At 49.5% G+C, this 20,483-nt stretch overlaps 1 protein-coding gene across 10 annotated transcripts in view; it reads left to right on the top strand.

Moving 5' to 3' along the window:
- Positions 1-3,279: 3,279 nt before the first annotated feature.
- The window catches only part of Zfp64 (ZFP64 zinc finger protein), a 63,580-nt gene continuing 46,376 nt past the window's right edge, over positions 3,280-20,483 (top strand). For 2 of the 10 annotated variants that reach the window (XM_027423315.2, XM_035446192.1), the window contains exons 1-4: positions 3,281-3,528; positions 7,692-7,931; positions 18,042-18,203; positions 19,107-19,169. In XM_027423315.2, the coding sequence (XP_027279116.1) occupies positions 3,453-3,528; positions 7,692-7,931; positions 18,042-18,203; positions 19,107-19,169 (541 nt within the window). In that variant the 5' untranslated portion in view covers positions 3,281-3,452. Of the gene's footprint in view, positions 3,529-3,684; positions 3,853-4,029; positions 4,618-7,691; positions 7,932-9,089; positions 9,213-18,041; positions 18,204-19,106; positions 19,170-20,483 lie in introns of those variants that run through there. The other 8 variants (XM_027423318.2, XM_035446193.1, XM_027423317.2 and 5 more) reach the window with 8 other exon arrangements.

Raw genomic sequence — 20,483 nt, forward strand, 5'->3', positions numbered from 1 at the left:
GTTGAGGACTTCTCAGAAACACCCCCCCACCCCACTGTACGTGGAAATACCATAACCTCGAGAGAGCATGGGGAGGAACGTTTCCCCACCTGATTACCAAAAGATAGCCGAATATGAGGCCAGCCAATCTTGATGACAGTACCGCGGGCCACCAATGAACAATAATCAACTCAGCCTGTTGCTTGAATCTGCCTCAAAATGCCTATAAAAGATGTGTGACTTTGCTGACCAGGGTCGCTCCTGTCTTGAGTTCAGACGACCCCAGTGCGCGCTGGAAACAAACCTCATGCTTTTGCAGCAGTCTGGGTCTCCGTGGCCTCCGTGTCTCAGTGAGTGGGCATTCCCGGTTTAGGTCCCCTTCGCAGGTGCTGCAACTGGTGCATTGTCCGGGGCCCAGGCCGGCTGGCGAGACCAGAGACAGGAGAGTGGAGGCGAACCCAGGTCATGATGTGTGCGTCGGCAGCCGTTCGGTTTGGTTTCTGTCTTTCTCCCGTGGCGTTCACGGAAAGGACGCGTCGGAATTCTACGTTCTGTTTGTCTTTTTGTGTGTGGACTTGGACTGACAATATTTTTGGACAAAACGGGTCAGGAAGCCTCGGCTCCCTTGAACTTGACTCTTAAACACTGCTCTGAGATTAAGAACTGGGCTCACAACTTGTCTGTAGACATCAAGAAAATTCAGCCGCAGACCTTCTGTACTGGGAATGGTCCCCCTTCCAGGTCGGGTGGCCGCCGGAAGGATCTTTCTCCCGGCCCCTAATCACGGCCGTAAAAAGGAAGGTTTTCTCTTCAGGGCCACATGGACACCCAGATCAGATCCCCTATAGCCTGGGGTGGGAAGACCTCATCTCGGACCCCCCTTGGTGGGTCCACCCATTCCTTCCCCCTGCAGGAGTTTTTGCGGTTCGGGAGAACCAGCTAGTGACCTCCTCCTTATGGACCCTCCACTGCCCTACCCTCCCCGTCTCCAACCCTGGGCTGCAGGAGCCCAGGAGGCAGCCCACAGCCGGCACCCCCTCCCTGGGCCCCTCCTACAGCTCCCCAGGAGCCAGGGGGACCTGCCTTCAGACCCACACCCTCCCGCTCAGGGCCTACGGGTCACTGGAGGAGCAGGGACAACATCCCTACAGTACTGGCCATTTTTAGACACTGATCTCTATAATTGGAAGACCCAGAATCCCCCTTTCTCAGACAACCCCCAAGCCCTCACTAACCTGACTGAGTCCCTCTTATTCACCCATCAGCCCACCTGGGACGATTGCCGGCAGCACTTGCAGGTCTTATTCACTACAGAGGAGCAGCAACGCATCCTCTTGGAGGCCAGAAAGAACATTCTGGGACCAGATGGCAGGCCCTTCCTCCTGCCGGGTGTCATAGAGGCGGTTTTCCCCTCACCTGGCCACACTGGGACTTCAACACGGGGAAGGTAGGAAGCATCTAAAGGTCTATCACCAGGCTCTAATGGCAGGTCTCTGGGGTGCAGGCAGACGTCCCACCAATTTGGCTAAGGTAAGGGAAGTCGTCCAAAGACCAACTGAGACCCCTGCTGCTTTTCTGGAAAGGCTTATGGAGGCCTTTCGTTAGTTTACTCCATATGATCCCACCAGTGAAGCCCACAAGGCCACAGTTATGGTTGCCGAAGAATGGTGTACCTTGGCCTGGGCCGGGTATCTCACTCGTTCATTGTGATTCCGGAATGCCCCTACCCTTATTAGGCAGAGACTTCTGACTAAGATGGGCGCTCAAATACATTTCCTGCCAGATGGGCCTAACTAAGGTCACCAATGGCAAAGGAGACCCCATCACAATACTAACAATACAGTTAGAAGATGAATAGCAACTATATGAGAGCCCTAAGCCAAAAGGGGAGGACACAGACTAGTGGACGGCAAGGTACCCCAGGCCTGGGCAGATGGGGAAAGCAAAGAAGCAACCCCCAATCCATGTGGAATTAAAAGCCCAAGCTAGCCCATCATGGTCCACCAATATCCTATGCCTAAGGAGGCTAGAGATGGAATTCGACCTCATATACAACTGGATCCTCCAGCTGGGGATCCTCCAGAAATGCCAATCAGTGTGGAATACCCCCTCCTCCCTTTACAGAAGCCAGGGACGAATGATTACCGGCCAGTCCAGGACCTCTGTAAAGTCAACAAACGGGTAACAGACTTGCACCTGATGGGACCAAATCCCTGTAACTCTGTTGAGCTCTATTCCTCCTTCCAGAACCTGGTACATGGTTTTGGACCTCAGGGCACTCTCTTCTGTCGTGCTCTGGCGCCCAAGAGCCAAGAGTACTTTGCCTTTGAATGGAAGGCCCCTGAGTAGGGTACTTCGGGACAGTTCACTTGGACCAGACCAGACTGCCACAGGGATTTAAGAACTCCCCGACCATAACTGATTCAGCCTTACGTCAGGACTTGGCTCCCTTCCGAGTGGCCAAGCCCCCAGGGAACTCTGCTGCGATATGTAGATGATCTGCTCTTGGTGGCTTCCAGCAGAGAGGAATGCATGGATGGAACAAAACACCTTCTGGCAGAGCTAGGAGATCTAGGTTACCCAGCCTCAGCCAAGAAGGCTCAAATCTGCTGGCAACAGGTCAGTTACCTGGGGTATCTATTAAGGGGAGCAGGGGCAGAGGTGGCTATCAGAAGCCAGAAAGGAGACTGTGTTCCACATCCCACCACCCACTAACCAGAAACAGGTTAGGGAATTTCTGGGAATGGCAGGCTTTTGCAGATTGGGGATACCAGGGTTCACAGAAATGGCAGCCCCTCTATACCCACTGACCAAAAATCAGAGGTCGTTTATTTGGGATGAGAAAGAGCAAAAAGCCTTTGACTCTATCAAAACTGCCTTCCTTGTCTGCCCCTGCCTTGGGGCTCCCAGATGTGACCAAACCATTCCATCTATATGTGGCAGAAAATAGAGGAATAGCGAAAGGAGTTCTGACCCAAGAACTGGGGCCATGGAAGAGGCCAGTGGCATACCTGTCAAAAGAGCTCGACCCTGTGGCATCGGGGTGGCCAATGAAAGATGCAGATAAGTTAACTATGGGACAGGACTTGGTAATTTCTGCTCTGCACACACTCGAAATCATAGTAAGGCAAGCTGCCTGACCCATAGCTAAACAATGCCCACATGACTCACTACCAGACACTGCTACTAAACTCAGACCTTATCACATTTGCCCCACCTACCAGCCTGAACCCCGCCACCCTACTCCCGGATCCACCAAACCATGTGGACGGCTGCCTGTGTCAGCAGACAGAGGTAGGAGACACACGATGTTTGTTAGAAGGAGAAAGTCCTAAAACAGAAAGCAAAGCAGAGGGGAGGGGACCTGGGGGTTGAATCAAGAGCCACAGAGGTTAAAGAAGGTGGCACTGCCAGATAGGAAGATGGGATAGGGTTATAAGGTCACACAGGGAGAAAATCTGCTGAAGCGGGGGATGAGAGTCTTAAGAAACGAGGACAGCAAAATACTACTGACACCAACCACTCAAGAACCTCCGAGTGGGCTCCGAGGTCAGTTCTTCGGGTTTGTTTGTTTTGATTTTTCAAGACAGGATTTCTATGTGTACCTTTGTAGACCAAGCTGGCCTGGAACTCACAGCGATCCACCTGCCCTCTGCTCCCGGGTGCTGGGATTAAAGGGATGGTGCGCCGCCGCCGCCACCGCCACCCCACCACCACCACCACCTCCGCAATTCTTCAGTTCTTATATGAAATATGTGATGTGAACACCCACTGAGGCCAGACGAGGGTGCTGGGTCCCCTGGAGCTTTAGTTGAAGATAGTTGTGAGTCACCACTGTGGGTGCTGGGACCAGAGCTCGGGTTCTCAGCAAAGGTAGCGTAAACTCTTAACCTCTGACCTTTCTCTTCCAAGTACCCTCCCCAAGCAAATCCCTCCAGGCTATCTCCATTTTGGGTTCCAGTCACTTCTCCCATCCACTCCCTCACCAATCTTTTAAATATATATATATATATGTATATGTATATGTATATATGTATATGTATTTATTTAGTGTATGTGTGTGGATACTTGAGTCTGTCCCAGAAATGGCCGAAAGTCAAGCTTGGAGACCTGTGCCCTCTGACTTCCGCTGAGCCATCTCACCAGTCCCATGTAGATCCACCCGGTTCAACCCCAAGCAGAGCAGAGGCTCCACCCCTGTGCTGGGAGGCTGGATCCACCCACGGGGACGTCCTGGGCCCGGGCTCTGCTCATCCTCCTGGCATCTGCCGCGAAATGAGGGTCCCCAGAAGGGCAAGATGCAAAGGAGCTTGGGGGCCACAGAGTCGCGTGATATATGCGCTCGTACCACTATGCTCAGGTCGCTCTCCCGGAGTCCCCAGGAGAGCACCGCATGGGAACCTTGCCTGGTGCACCGGGCCAGCGCCCTCTAGGCAGCGGAAGTGGCGCTGGCTGTACATCCGTCCCCGCCTCGCATAGTTAGGAGCAGATAGGCAGGGTTGGGGGGTGTGAGAGAAAAATGCAAGAGCAAAGTGTTTGCACCATGTAGAGCGAGCCGGGATCCCCGGGAGCTGCACCCCAGGTCTGCGGCCATGAACTTGAGTGGTGAAGGCGACAGCTACTCAGAATCAGTACAAAGTAAGTGGACGCAGCTGATGCCGGGCCGTGAGCAGCCCGCAGGCCCGGGGCTCCGGGATCCGGGGCAATGCGCACCCTACACGCCCCCACCCCCACCCAGCCCCCGACCGGGCTGGGGAGCGGAGCTCCTGCGGGAACCCCCCTCCCCGGGGAGACATGGCTTGGGGAGGCCACACGGTCGGAACAGAGGCCGTCACCACCTCTCCAGCCAACCTGGCAGTTTGGGGTACAATGAGGGGGAAGGAGAAAGTGGAATAACCCGGACAGACTGGTAGGGAAACTTCTGCCTCAGTGGCTCGGGTTGGAGCATCGCTTGCGGGACGGGTTTGCAAAGCTCTCCCCCGTACTCCAGGAGGGGCGGGGGCGGGGGGTGTGGGTAAGAAAGACCAGGCTGGAATGGTTTGCTCTTGAGTTTGGGGTTCTCTGTTACTTTCCTGACATCACATCAACTTTTCTTTTACCCCCTCCGAGTTCTTAGTGTCTCCGTATTACCTTTGTTTCCCAAAGTATGGCCCAGGGATGGGAGGCACCTGGAGCGCCAGCGGGCGTTTATAACCAGGCAGCTGGGTCCGCCCCCACAGGTTTCTGGGGTCATCCCAGGCTCCCTGGAGCACCGGAAGTTTGAAAAGCCCAGGTCAGGGTTTTCAGACACTTGACTTAGTTTGCTAACTTATGTTTTTGGAGCCACTGGCTCCCAAATTTGCCTGGGTGTGCCCTGCATGACTTCCTACCCCATCACGTCTCAGTGTCTCCCAGTGCCATGCACCTAAGGCCGTGTTTAAAAAGGGCGAGCCCCACCATGTGACCTGCTGGAAGCCGGGAAATGGCCTCCTTACAGGCATTAGCTCATTTCCTCTTTGAGAGGTCCTAAGGAGAGACCCATCTTGCCCCCATTTTGCAGACAGGAATCCAGGGCTAAAGTCACTGTTGATAGTGATAGCCTCAGGATGTTAAGAAAAGTTCCTGTTGTAACTTGCTCCTCTTGTGAGTACCAGCAGCATAACTTAGTACTGAAACCGCTTCATCCTGGACACCAATACTATTCCATCTTGAAGACACCCTTAGCTATGCAGACATGGCTGTTTTCTCACTGTTTCCCTAGTACTGGGACTGTCCCTGTAGTCGCCTGGCTGCAACGGTCCAGAGGAAAGTTTCCCTCCCCCCAGCCAGCATCACTGTCTCTGGGACGTCTACCACATGACTCCACAACATGCAAATGCCTTGTCTCAGTCCGGAAGGCAACTGGACAGAATCGAAATAGCTTACAATTTTCAGAAAATTGCATTGTGTGGGCACTGTGTTATACAAATGTGGTCTTGGAGTGTTTAACTTCACTGGTTGCAGATATTACATGATGCATGGATACCACGGAGTGACATGTTCCCACTAAACAAGCACGTGTGTAAAGAATTCGAATGCTCATGTGGTATTCAAAGATTAACTTCACCGTATGGTGGGGGAAAATGAATTTTAAGCATAAAGAGTAGAAACTGTGTTTGTAATGTCCATGAAAGGTTCAAATGGAAAGATTTTGAGGGTTTTTTTTTTCCTTTTCTGCCAATTCTTACTATTCTTCCGGATTTTTTCTGTGTTTTATTAGAATGTAAGAGGAAAAAATTAAGATCTTATTTCTGTTTTAAATTATGTATATATAGGGATGGGTATGAGATTCCAAGAACAAGGGCTTGTGGAGCTCAAAAGGAGGTGTCAGATCCCCTGGAGTTGCTGGTTATCAGCTGTGGAGTAGGAGTTTCTAGGACCTGAGCTCAGAGCCTCTGTTGGCAGTAAAACTACTGAGCCATCCCTACAACTCCACAAAGGAAAAATTTAAGGATAGAAATTAAATTTCTCATGTTGAAACTTACCAATTAATTATTATCTTGCCAGAAAAGGGCATTGGATCCCCTTACAGACGGTTGTGAGTCACCATGTGGTTGGTGGGAATTGAACTCAGGACCTCTGGAAGAGCAGCCGGTGCTCTTAACCACTGAGCCATCCTTCCAGCCCAATTGTTATCTTATTTAACAAACACTTATATAGTGCTTTCCTTTGCTGTTGTTCTGAGACAGGTCTAGGTGTTTCAAACTGGCCGTGGCCCAGGAGGAGTCTTAAGACCCAATCCTCCAGCCTACACCTCTGGAGTAGCTGGGATTTCATTACTGGTCTGTGTACAGCCACCACTCCATTTTTGGGAAGTGCTGGGCATTGAACTCGGGGCCTCAGGTGTGCAAAGTGAGCCCTCTACCCATTTGGCTATATTACTTTCTAACGTAGAACCAGGTACTGTGTGAGTTGCTTTTGAAGTTCTCAATTCAATATTAACTCTCTCTCTCTCTCTCTCTCTCTCTCTCTCTCTCTCTCTCTCTCTCTGGTTACTATAGAAAAATGATGTCTCTGTCAGTTAAAAATGAATTTAGTCTACAAGTGTCAGAAACCTGAACTATACCATTCTAATTAATTTATTCCAGGGTTGTATTCAGGGACCTGGAAAGTGAGAACAAGAATCGGGATTTTAGCTTTTTCCTCATAGTTATAAAGTGTCACGTGCATCAGCATCTAAAGGAAGAGGAGGCCACAGCTGGCCTCTCCCGCCCCCTTTGTGGTGTGTTTGCTGGAGGAGTGTGCACATCTGTCAGGGACCATCATGGTGAACTAGGAGAGGGCCTCGGGTCCTTGTGAAGGGCTGGGCAGTCCCTTTTGTATTGATTTCGTGTTTGTGGATGCATACACGTGCACATGTGTGTGGAGGCTAGAGGACGACCTCCTGTGTTTGGAAACAGGGTTTCTCCCAGGCCTGAAACTTGCCAAGTAAGCTAGGCCACCTGGCCAGCAAGCATGGAGATCCTCCTGCCTCCTCACCTATGCTGAGATTACTTACACCCTACACCCAGCTTTTTACACGGGTTCTAGGGTTTGAACTCGGGGCCTCATGCTTGCAAGGCAAGCAATTTGTGTTGTGGACTGTCTCCCTAGCTCCGAAAGAACTGTCTTGTAAAACATCCACTAGCTGGGTCTGCTTCCTTCCATGACATTGGTCTGAAATTAATCTGTGACTTTTCCTTTGTCCCATGGAGTCCCAGGAGGCACCACAGTCCTGGTAGAGCTGACACCAGACATCCACATCTGTGGTATCTGTAAGCAGCAGTTCAGCAACCTGGATGCCTTCGTAGCCCACAAGCAGAGTGGCTGCCAGCTGACCAGCACACCAGTGACAGCCGCCAGCACGGTGCAGTTTGTGTCGGAGGAGACAGTCCCTGCCGCCCAGACCCAGACCACCACAAGAACCATCAGTTCGGAGACCCAGACCATCACAGGTACAGCCAGGCGGGGATGAGGGATGGATGGACAGGGGTGGCTAGCTCTATTCCCCACCTCTGCCGGATCTGTTCAGAAGCCCAGGACCTAGCCCCCTCAATCACCAATTTGGGTTTTGTTTTGGTTTGTTGGTTTTTCAAGACAAGGTTTCTCTGTGGCTTTGGAGACTGTCTTGGAACTTGCTCTTGTAGACCAGGCTGGTCTCGAACTCACAGAGATCCACCTGCCTCTGCCTCCCAAGTGCTGGGATTTAAGGTGTGCGCAGTTTGTTGTTTTTAACCAGCACTGCTGGGAAGCAGCTGTGGGCTGGGTTCAAACTGTGAGTGTGGAATAATGGGAAATGTCACTGTGAAGGAAAATAGACAAGGCCGGGTTTCTAAGGCAAACCTCTGGGCACCAAGAAGCAGACTCTCACAGATATTTGGGGTGAGTATATATGAGAGCCTGGGGTGGCATCATTTCAACTTGTTTTGGTTTGGTTAGTTTTGGTTTTTTGAGACAGTTTCTCTGTGTAGCCTTGGCTGTCCTGGAATTCACTCTGTAGACCAGGCTGGCCTTGAGAGCCACCTGCCTCTGCCTCCAGAGTGCTGGGATCAAAGGTGTGTGCCACCACCGCCTGGCTCTTTTATTTTTTAATCTGTGAATGAACATCTGTGTCTCCCCTCCTTGTTCTACTGAGAACACAAACAGCACGCGCTCTTCCATCCATGCAGTGTGTCAACATAAATCACAGACGCATCAAAAAGTTGAATACAGCCCCGTGCTGGGGCATAGGGGGTAATCCCAGTGCTCAGAGATGGTGATAAGAGGATTGGGAGAGCAAGGTTATCTCTGGCTATGACTTCAAGACCAGCTGGATGGAAAATTAATTTTAAAAATTAAAGGTGGTAACACACACCTTTAATCCCAGTACACGGGAGGCAGAGGCAGATGGATCTCTATGAACTGAGGCCAAGGCCAGCCTGGTCTACAGAGTGAGTTCCAAGACAATCAGTACACAGAAAAACCCTGTCTTGAAAAAGCAAAAACAAAAGAAAAAGAAAGTACCAAGATGCTGGGTGCTCCAGGAATTATATAATCCTTCATGACTGGACTATCCTCCCCAGAGAAGAGAATTATAAATGTGACTCCAATGAAGTTACTTATTTTCTCCCCAGAAATACAGAGTCTAAAGAGGAGCATGTTGAGAAAAAGTTTGCAGCTCACTCGTGCAAACATCCTTCTTATATAAAGAGTGTCTAAAAACCAACAAAAGCAGAGGAAAAGAAGCTAGTGGATGAGTAAGTAAAGGACAGTAGCTGCCTCAGAAGGGGTCTAAGCACATCAGGAGGGGTGGTCCCTGCAGGATGAGAGCGAAGCACATTAAACCAGGCATGTGTGTTCGGAGGATGTAACTTCATATACTTTGGACAGTTTTGTGATCGCTTTCAATTTTTAATTCTTAAATTTCAAATCTCTGTGTTAAAATTTGCTGGAATACTAGGCAGGAGGGATGACTCGGAGGGTAAAGGCGCCTGCCAACAAGCCTGATGACTTGACTTTGATCTTATGTTTTTAGTTGTGAGCCTAGCCTTTAACGGCTGAGCTATCCCTCCAGCCCTTGAACCCACCCCAAGGGTTGCCTTCTGACCTCCACACACATGTACTATGATGTGTGTACATGCACATACATACACACATAGATAAACACAATGCAAACGGATCAATAAAATAATACCTAAATACTTTTAATGGGTCTGTGTCTAAACATTTATCCTGTAAAGCTTGGTAGAAAATGAAGGCCATTCATTACAGTTCATTCTATGGAGAAAGTCACAGTTTTATATGTGATGTTCAGGAGAGAGTCAGGTGAACCGTGTCAAACAGCATATAGTGCAATCAGTATACCTGAGCCTCAGAAAGAGGGACCGTGCGAGAGCAGCGCAGTGTGTGTGCACAGAACACTGTTACCTACACTCAGTAAGAGCTTCTAGAACAGGAAGCAGAATCAATGAGAGGCTGTTGGGGGTATTAGGGGCTAGCACAGACTGTGGTAAACTGGAAAAACCATGCACAGAGCAACTTTCTTTGGGTCTGGCCAGTTCTGTTTTGATTTTTTTAGCTGCAAAAAAGATATGAATTTCCCCAATTAAGTTAAATTACAGTGTGTGTGTGTGTGTGTGTGTGTGTGTGTGTGTGTGTGTGTCCCAGAGTGTGTGCCACATCACACATATAGAGTGAGAGGCCAACTTTAGCGTTGGTTTCTCTATCAGGTGAGTCCTGGGGATTGAACTCCGGTGCTTGGGCTTGGCAGCAAGCCCCTTTACTAGCGGCCATCTCAACAGTCCAAATGTTCTCAATTTTTAGGACTTCATTGGCCAACCAAAATACATCAATGAGCCTGACCAAGCCTACAGGCTTCTGGCTTACTGTCAGAGACCATGTAGCAACTGGATCCGCTGGAGCTGAGGATCAAATTGTTCATGTGCTGTTTAAAATCTGGGGCATGAGACTGGAGAGCAGGCTCGGGGTCAAGAGCACTGGCTGCTCTTGCAGAAGACCCGGGTTCAGTTTCCAGCTCCCACATGCAGATCACAATGGTCTGAAACTAGTTCTGGGGATCCAGTTCCCTCCCTCTGGCTTTCTGAGGGCACACGTACAAACATGGCACATATGCTACACCCAGGCCCACACACATGCTCAAATACAGTATACATGCTACACCCAGGCCCACACACATGCTCATAAACCAGTTTGGGGCAATAAGCAGAACTTTATGAGTAATTTTACTGCTCCCAACATATATGTCTGGAGAGATTTTAGAATCAGGAAATAAACTAAACCTTAAAGGAAATGGTCAAGAAATTTGAAGACTAGAGATCAACTTGGAAGCCAGGCAGGGCCCCGCACTCTGTGAGTTTGAGACCAGCATGGTCCAGGACAGCCAGGGCTACTAATACAGAGAACCCTGTCTTGGGAGAGGGAGGGAGGGAGGGAGGGAGGGAGGGAGGGAGGGAGGGAGGGAGGGAGGGGAAACGAAAGAAGTTGCCTTGTAGCTGGTCTGCTGTGACCTGCATGTGTCTCAGCTAGACAAGGAAAAACTTCCCTGCAGCTAGACAAGGAGAAACTTCCCTGTAGGGAGGAGATGGGCCCAGGAGAACCCGTAGAGCCAGAACTGTCCTGGAGTGAATACTTCATCCCTTTCCCTCATGGCCATCTCCCTGAGGAGAGTTGAGCCTCCTGACTTCAAAGCCCCAGGAAGAGCTGCAAGACAAATCCTTAGGGCTCCGTGGAAGGCTTTTGCCACATTGACTTCTGAGCCATCTGTTTCTCTGTTCCTTTTGCTGGAAATGCCTTTGCCAGCTTTGCCCGGCTGCTGCTACCTGGTGACAGTCTACACACATGAACAGCCAGGGTGCACGTGTTTCTCCTTGCAGTTTTTCCAATGAGCCCCATTTCTTAGCACCCTAGAGCCCTGGCGGGTGGTGGTCCTCTGCCTGGGACTGCTGCTGTGCCATCTCCTCTTGGTACCCAGCTCAGGGAGACGTCTCCTGAATGGTGCCGACTACAACCTAAGCCCCACAAACAGACCCCAAGTCTCGTATCCCAACTACAGTCTGGTAGCTCTGGTCCCAGCTTCATGCCAGAGCTGCCACAGGAATTCTGTTCATAGTCCACTAGAGGGCAGGAGTGGCTGCTGGGGTCCATGAGCCATTGTTCACAGTGCAGAGTCGAACAGATAAAGTGGCAACTAGCAGATATGTTAACCTCAAGTGTCTGACCTCTGGCCAACTCAGCTGCCCCTCTCAAGACGACCAGTCAGGACCCTGCTTGCCTTTCTGTGCCACACTTGTCATGCGCACCCACCACCACCGTCACCACTTTGGACTTGGCTGCTCCCTTAGCTGTCAGTCCCAAGACCTGCTTATAGATCAGGGCCCTTGGGGAACTTATTAAACACCAGCACCCAGGCTCCACCTCAGAAGGAATTAGGGTTTCTGGGGTGGAGACTCCAGCATCACTGTAACAAGCTCCCAGGGGGATTCACGGCTCTGGCAAGTTGGAGAGTCACTCACTTGGCCCAAGGCCTCAGCCCTACCCATGTCATTGATGGTTACTGATGGCTCCCATGTCCTCATCCTGATATTGCCCTTGATGAAGCCAGGTTTTCCCAAGGCAGTCCCTTGCTGCCCAGGAGCCATGGAGCCACAGGAAAAGTGACAAGTGCATTAGCAGCTTTCCATACCTCGTTTCCAACCCTCACGGCCACCCCAAGAAATAGGAAGAAAAAGGCCCATTCCCCAGACACACAAAAAAAAAAGGCCAGCCAGGGCCAGCAAAATGGCTCTATAGGTAAAGGTGTCTAGTGTCAAGCCTGACAACCTGAATTTAATCCTGTGGCAGAAGGAGAAAACAAATTCCCATGGGGTATCCTTGGACCTCTCCGTAGGTACAGTAGCACACACATACACACGTAAATAAGAAATGTAATAAAAGAAGGAAGCTGAGACCCAGGGAGGTGAAGCTCACAGCTCACACTTGTGTGGTTCTTTTTAGCCTATGACTCTGACTCTGGGTGCCTTGTGGATCTCATGTGATTAGTGCCATCCCCAGATTGACCACAGCTGTGCCTGGCTGTCCCTGCTGGAGGTCACCTGCCCACCCGCCATGCTTCCTTCTGCTTCTAATCTTGACCTTTAGAGAGTAGCGCTGGTCACAGGAGCATGAGAGAGCGGCCTCTGGAGTGAGAGAGAAGACACTCAAATCATGACTCCAAGAAGGGTTCCTAGCTAGAACACCCCCCTCGGGAACTGGGATTTTCCTCGGAAGAGGAGGACAGTTAGGAGAAGCCCAAGCCAGGAGGCCCATGTTTGCCTTTCAGGGTGGTGACAAGCTCCCTATGAGCTGACCTGCCTTACTCACCCCACAGGGGCCTCCCAGCTTAGACCGTGTGGGACAAAAGTGGAAGGTCACAGTAGCAAGCCACACCAGCCTGGTTTTAGTCCTATGTCTCAAGGAACCCCTCAGTCCCACAAATGTCAAGCGTGCCCTCCCATCCAGTTGGGAGTTTAGTGCCACGGGTTCCAAGTGCATATCAGTCCAGTTTTGTTGGTCGGAGTTGCTGGTCACACACTGAGCCACCAGATTCCCTCCTTTTCGGCTCTGTAACAACCTTCTGAAGTGGACATGGAGATGTTCCCGTTGACAGGGGTAAACTGAGGCTCAGTGTCTTAGGGTCACTATTGCCTTGATGAAACACAACTGGCCAAAGCAGCCTGGGGAGGAAATGGTTTTTCAGCTTGTGTTTCCAAATCACAGTTCATTGTGAAAGGAGTCAGGACAGGAGCTCAAGCAGGGCAGGACCCTGGAGGCAGGAGCTGGTGCAGAAGCCATGGAGGGTGCTGCTTACTGGCTTGCTCCTTGTGTTTGCTCAGCCCACTGTCTTATAGAACAGTGCTTCTCAACCTGTGGGTCACAACCCCTTTCACAGAGGTCTCCTAAGACCATCGGAAAACACAGATATTTACATTACAATTCGTTCAGTAGCAAAATTACAGTTATGAAGTAGTAACGAAAACAGTTTCATGGTTGGGGGTCACCACAGCATGAATTGTATTAAAGGGTCGCAGTGTTAGGAAGGTTGAGAACCACTGTTACAGAACCTAGGATCACCAGCCCAGGTATGGCCCCACCCACAATGGGCTAGACCCTCCCCCATCAATCACTAGTTAAGAAAATGCCCTACTGGCCTGCCTACAGTCCAGTCTCATAAGGGCATTTTCTCAAATGAGGCTCCCTCCTTTCTGATGACTCTAGCTTGTGTCAAGTTGACGTAGAACTTGTCAGCTCAACTGACCCCTTGTCAGCTTGACACATAAACACATCACCTTTCAGTTAGAACTTTTCTTTTATAATTTATCCCCAAGATGACTTGTTAATATTGATATCACAATATAAAACATAAATAACTTACAAATTCAAACACATTAAAGGTTTAGTCTCTTTAAAAATCCCCAAAGTTTTCCAAATAAAATCTCAAAGTCTTTCAGCTGTGTGCTCCTGTAAAAAATAAAATAAAAATAAGCTGGGTAGTGCTAGCACACATCTTTAATCCCAGCATTAAAGGAGGCAGAGGCACAGGAGGCAGGCGGATCTCTATGAGTTCAAAACCTGCCTGGTCTCTGGAAAGGAGGGGAACCAAAAAAATCAAAATTAAAGCCAGGCGGTGGTGTCATACCTCTTTAATCCCAGTACTCCATAGGCAGAGGCAGGCAAATCTCTGAGTTCGAGGTGAGCCTGGTCTACAGAGTGAGTTCCATAACTGACTCCATAGCTACTGAGAAACCCTGTCTCAGAGAAGAAACCTCAAAATTAAGTTAAATACTCTGTTCAAGAGGGAAGAACCAGGGCACAGTCACAATCTGAACAAAGCAAAACCAAACTCCAACAGTGTAAATAACTCAATGTCCATTTATTTACTCACCATCTTCTGGGCTCCTCCAAGGGCCTTGGGTCATTTCTCTGGCTCCACTCCACTGCTGCTGCTATAATTGGTGGCATCCTATGGTACTGGCATCTCCAAATGCTGAGGTCTTCTGCCGACACTGGGCTTAACTTTCACCAGTAGCCTCCCCTGGGCTCTCTTCAGGGACTCCAACCCCGCCACATGGTGCCAAGCCTCAGCTGCTCTCTGTGACCCTTTCATGCCTTTAAAAACAGTCCCACTTGGATCACTCTTAGACTAATAAGTTCAGCAGTCAGCACAAGGTACAACCTTGGCCGTGTCTGACCCTGAGGGAACACTTCCCAGGAGTTTTCACCACAGTGATGCTGGTCTCTTTTTAATTACTGTTAAATTTTCAGCCCCAGCCAACCAGCATCGAGTATCCCAGCAAAGCCTTTGCTCCACCTTAATGGTTCTGGTCTCTTATTAATCACAGCTGATTCTTCAGCCCCGTTAACCGGAATCACCGATTCTTCCCACAAAAGGCCCTGTAGAGCCCTTGCTTCCCTCTGAAACTTCACAAGCCAGGCCTCCATCACCTGCTGTGCTGTCAAGATATGTCATTCATACCTTCCCAAGCCCCTACAGAACAGCCCACTCAGCTCTCACTGCTCGGTGGCTTTTCTAGCCATGAGCACACAGGTGAGTGGGCTGCTCGGAGAGACTGGCGTGAAGATGGAGCAGTGGTTGCCAGAACCCAACAGCTGACTTGAAGTGGCCGGACATCGCACGACATTTTCTCATTGAGAAAAGTGGAAACTGAGTTTGCTCAAATGCCAAAAGCTGTGAGAACCCAGGTGTCACCTGGCATGAATCAGTGGCAGCATCCTGTGGATGCTAGAAACACGCAGGCGAGCGTGCCTGGGCTCAGCCAGAGATCAGAGGGTGTGCTTACAAATTGTGATCGTGGAGAGGAGGCGTGTGCCGGGAAGTGATTCCCGCATGCGCAGTTTTTTAAAGGGTTTTTATCTATTTGTCCTTTATTTACGTGCACACATGTGTGCCTCCGTGAGTTCATACCCTGTGCATACCCCTGGAACTGGAGTTACAAATGGTTGTGAGCCATCATGTGGGTGACAGGAACCTGAACCCAGGTCCTCTGCCAGAGCAGCCAGTGCTCTTAACCACTGAGCCATCTCTCCAGCCCCCTCGTGGTTATTTAAGGGGTCCACCTGGCCACTGTTGGGGTTCAGCTAAAGCCAGGCCTCACCAGATGGTGTCCGGAGTGGAGATGAAGTGGACTCCATATTAAGTCATTGGTTTTTCCCAGTGAGGAACCCAGAATGAGATGCTGTGGGGACCTTGATGAGAAGGCATGACTTAACGACAAAAGTCAGTCCAGGCCAGCTGCCCTTCGAGAAAAGCATCCCGAGGAGGAGGAGGGGGGAACCAAATGTTAAAATCAATGTCTAAGAGGCTGGGGAGATGGCTCAGTGGTTAAGAGCACTGGCTGCTCTCGCAGAGGACCAGGGTTCAATTCCCAGCACCCACATGGTGGTTCATAACCATCTGTAACGCCAATTCCAGGGGATCCAATGACCTGTAATGGTACCAGGCACACACATGGTGCACGGACATACATACGAGTAAAACACTCACACATAAAATAAACCTTTAACAGCGGAGGTTCAGGACACACACTGCTCTATATGCAATGTCTCCTTAGATCCCTCCTGACTGTGACAGTTTCTTGAGTTTCATTTTCAATGACCTGCATGGTTTCTGAGGTGAAGTGTTTTGGTTTTTCAAGACAGCATTTCTCTGTGGGTAACCCTGGCTGTCCTGGAACTCACTCTGTAGACCAGGCTGGTCTTGAACTCACAGAGATCCACCTCCTCCTCTGCCTCCTGAGTGCTGGGATTAAAGACATATGCCACCACCACACTGGTGAGGTGAAGTATTCTGTTGGCCTCCCTCTGCTGGGATTTGTCTGCTTGTTTCTCATTTAGCTGGGACTGTAGGCTTGGAGGGAAATGGCCAATGGTGTGGATTTCTTTGGCAAATCGAGCTACTTGGTGATGGCAAGTCTAGGTTGATTCTGGTCCATAAATTCTGGAAATAAAGTGGTAAAGGTGGGACCTCTCCACCTTGCGTGTCCCCGGTTGAGCATAGGTTGCCTTCACTCAGAATTAGGCCTTCCAGGGACAAGTACGATCTTAGTAAAGGAGACAAGACCCTTACAAGCCCCGTACCGAGAGCATCATTCACAAAATTATTAATAAGCAAAAAAATTAATAAGCAGAAAAAATTCAAGACTGCCTACTTCTCTTATCTTTTTAATGATAGCTCGTTTGGGGTCGTTTTGTGTTTACATTTTTTGTTTCTTTTTACCTGTAAGTTACAGGGTGACTTTCAAAAATGCCCATGACATACTCACAAGAGAGTTTTGAGAGAAGTCCTGGGTTTGTAGGACTCTGAGATCTTTCAGAGTAACTTGTACATCTGGCTGCAGTTAGTGATGCCTACATGACATCAATTTTAGGAATGTTGATTGCTCATTCAAGAGGTCTGAGGCTAGGGCTGCAGAGATGGCTCAGTACTTGAGTACCTGTTGCTAAATTCGTGAGGACAGGAGTTTGGATCCCAAGACCCATACAACAAGCCAGGTATCTTGCAGACACCTGTAACTCCAGCTCTTAGGGATGTCCTCTGGCGTCTGCAGATGCCCACCCCACACCCCCCACACACACACAAATAAATAAGGTCAATGTTTAATAACAAAAAGAAAAAAGGAGTCCAAAACTAGGGATGGTGGTGTATGCCTGTAATCCCAGCTCATAGGATGCAGGAGTTCAAAGCCAGCCTTAGCTACATAGTGGTTTGGAGGCCAGCCTGGGCTGAGACACTGTCCAAAAAGACCCAAGTCTTTGTTGGTATTTTAGAGCCCCATCCCAATGTTTTGTGTCGTGGTTGTCAATGGTTGGTCAGTTTGTTGAGACTGGGCCTCATTGTGTAGCTCTGACTGCCTGGAACTCACTGTATAGACCAGGCTGACTTGAACTCTGAGTGCTAGAATTAAAGGCATTTTGCCACCACCTTCAAAAGTCCTTGTTTTTATTAGGAGTGTGACGGTTGAGGCAGGGTCTCTTTATTTATAGGTCTGGCTGGCTGGTACTCCCGGTGTAGACCAGGCTGACCTGAAACTCACGGAGATCCACCTGCCTCTGCTTCCTAGGTGCTGGGATTAAAGGTGTGCACCACCACACCCAGCCACTTGATTTTTTTAATTAATTTAATTTTTTTAAAAAAAGGGGAAAATGAAAACCATTACATACCGAAGTTAACCAGTTTTTTAAGGATTTTTAATGTATGTGAGTATTTTCCCTGTGTATGTCTAGGTATCATATGAATGCCTGGTATCAAAGCAGACCAGAGAGGGCCTCCTGTTCCCCAGAACTGGAGTTACAGATGGTTGTGAGCCACTCATATGTGGGAGCTGGGAATTGAACCTAGGTCCTCTGGAAGAGTAGCCAGCGCTCTTAACCACTGAGCCGTTCCTACAACTCACACACTTGATTTTTGAATGATCAAGGAAATTCTTTTCTCTCAAGCCCCATTAGCTGGAATGAGTTATGGCATCACTCTGCATCAACCTGTGGAAATTAATAAGCACTTCACCCTTTAGTTTCAGCTCCAGAATTTGTCTTTGAACATGGCTATCAAACTTACCTGCCCACGGAAAGCAATGAAAACCAGACAACCACCGTGATCTCGCTCCCTGCCAAGTCACGTGCCAAAAAGCCCTCCACTGCCCCTGTGCAGAAGAGACTTGGCTGCTGCTATCCGGGTAAAGAGGCTCTGTACATCCGAGGGCAGACAGGGGTCTTCTTAGGATTTTTTTCAATGGTGGGGAGACTGGGTCCTGACTCTGTAGCTCAAGCAGACCTGGAATTCACCACACTGCTCTGGCACGCCTCCAACTTATGCTTCTCCTGCCCAGACTTCTAGTGTTGGAATTAGAAGCCTGAGCCACGGTGCCCAGCTTCTTTGTGAATTCTTCTTATTCCTTAAGATTTATGAGTGTTTCACCTGAGTGTAAATCTATACCCCACCCATGGGTGTCTGGTGCCCAGAGGCTCAGAAGAGGGCATGGAACCCTCTGGAACTAGAGTCACAGGCGGTTGTGAGCCTCCGTGTGGGTGCTGGGCACCAAACCTGGGTCCTCCGGAAGAACAGCCAGTGCGCTAACCGCTGCCCCATCTCCAGCGGTCATTACACTGTTTTTCCTGAATCTTTAGTCTTCTCTCAAGAGGAGAGTCGAGTATTTGTTGCTTTCATGACAGCATCTTTCTGGCCTGCGGGCTGAGTTATAAAGCCTGGTTCTCAACTTCCTGACGACGCCACCCGTCAGTGCACTTCCTCACATGGTGGTGACTCCCTACCATAAAATTATCTCACTGCTACTTCATAACTGTCATTTTCGTTCCCGTTATAAATCGTAATGTAGATGTCTGATACGTCTCACACACACACACACACACACACACACACACACACACGCACTGTTGTAAAGTGTGACATCATCCCTCTGCTGGCTCCTTTTGGTTTTGAGGTTGTACCAAAGCAGCGCTATACTTGTCTGGCATGTGACGTCGGTGTCTCTCCTGTGTGCCTGGCCGTCTCCCCTTGGTGAGGCAAGTCTCTGCCACTTCAGCTCTCTCTGAACCACACCCTCCCTTGCCTTTTTCAGGTTGCCAGTTCAAGACTGCCTACGGCATGAAGGACATGGAGCGGCACCTGAAGATCCACACCGGTAAGTGACATGTCATTAGCTAGGGTACCCTGACCACCCACCCAACAAGGAGTTGGGGGCCCAAAGATGTCAGACATATGACAGGGCCCAAGCCTCACAGAGGTCAAAGGAACACGGTACAAAGTAAATAAAGATACCGTTTGTACATGTGATTTTGCCAGAAACATATCTAAAGCAATAAAAGCCCAGCTGTGGAGAGAGTGAGCACTGAGCCAGAGGGCCCGGATGCAGACGGCATCCACGCTGGAGATGTAAAGTCTGTGTGTGCATATCACATTAGTAAAGACAGAGAAGAATGTTTTGTTTTGTTCATTTGTTTGTTTTCCGTTCTGGGGAGCAAACCAGAGGATACACAGGCTTTGTTTTGATTGTTTATTTGAATTGTTGTTGATGTTGATTGTTTAGGAAAGAGCTCATTATGTAGCACAGGGTAGACTAGAACTTAGTATGTAGCCTAGGCTTGCTTCCAATTCTCCATATCCCTGCTTCGCTGGGGGCATAGGCACGCACCACCACACCTGGTCAAGGATAGTGGTTTTCTTACAGCTGCTTTCTTTATCTGTGACACAGAGAGTGTGTGTTATCTTTGCAGTATCGAAAGGGGAGCATAATGCAGTTTGTTTTAGAACAGAAGAAAGAGCCAGAAGGATGGCTCAGCAGGCAAAGGAGCTTTGCCACGGAGCCTGATGACCTGAGTTCAATCCCTGGGACCCATGTGGTGGAAGGAGAGAACCGACTTTGGAACGTTGTTCCTTGGCTTCCATGTGCTCTTTGGGAGCCCCATGCTCTAGTGCAAACACATGCATACACACACACATACACACACACACACCACATACACACACACACACACATCACACACACACACACACACACACACACATACACACACACACCACATACACACACACACACCACACACACACACACACACACACACCACATACACACACACACACCACATACACACACACACACCAAATACACACACACACACACACACACACACACACACACCACATACACAATTTTTAATGTAATCAAATTTTTAAAAGAGAAAAATATCAATGCCTAGAAAAAGGAAAATTCTTAATACAGTCATCCTTTTAGATCTTCAGGGGATTGCTTTCAGGGAGCCCCCTCCCACAAAGATGCCAGAAACTGAGACTGTTCAGTCTTTTCTGCACAGTGCCCACATGCGCTGCCCCCAGACACCCCACTGCACTGCCGATGGCTGACTCTTCCTGCCAGAACGCCGACCCCAAAGTGCTCCTGTGTGTCTTCCCAGTGTGGTTATTGCTTATGCTCCAAATG

This window comes from Cricetulus griseus, chromosome 6, assembly GCF_003668045.3.
Source record: "Cricetulus griseus strain 17A/GY chromosome 6, alternate assembly CriGri-PICRH-1.0, whole genome shotgun sequence".
NCBI lineage: Eukaryota > Metazoa > Chordata > Mammalia > Rodentia > Cricetidae > Cricetulus > Cricetulus griseus.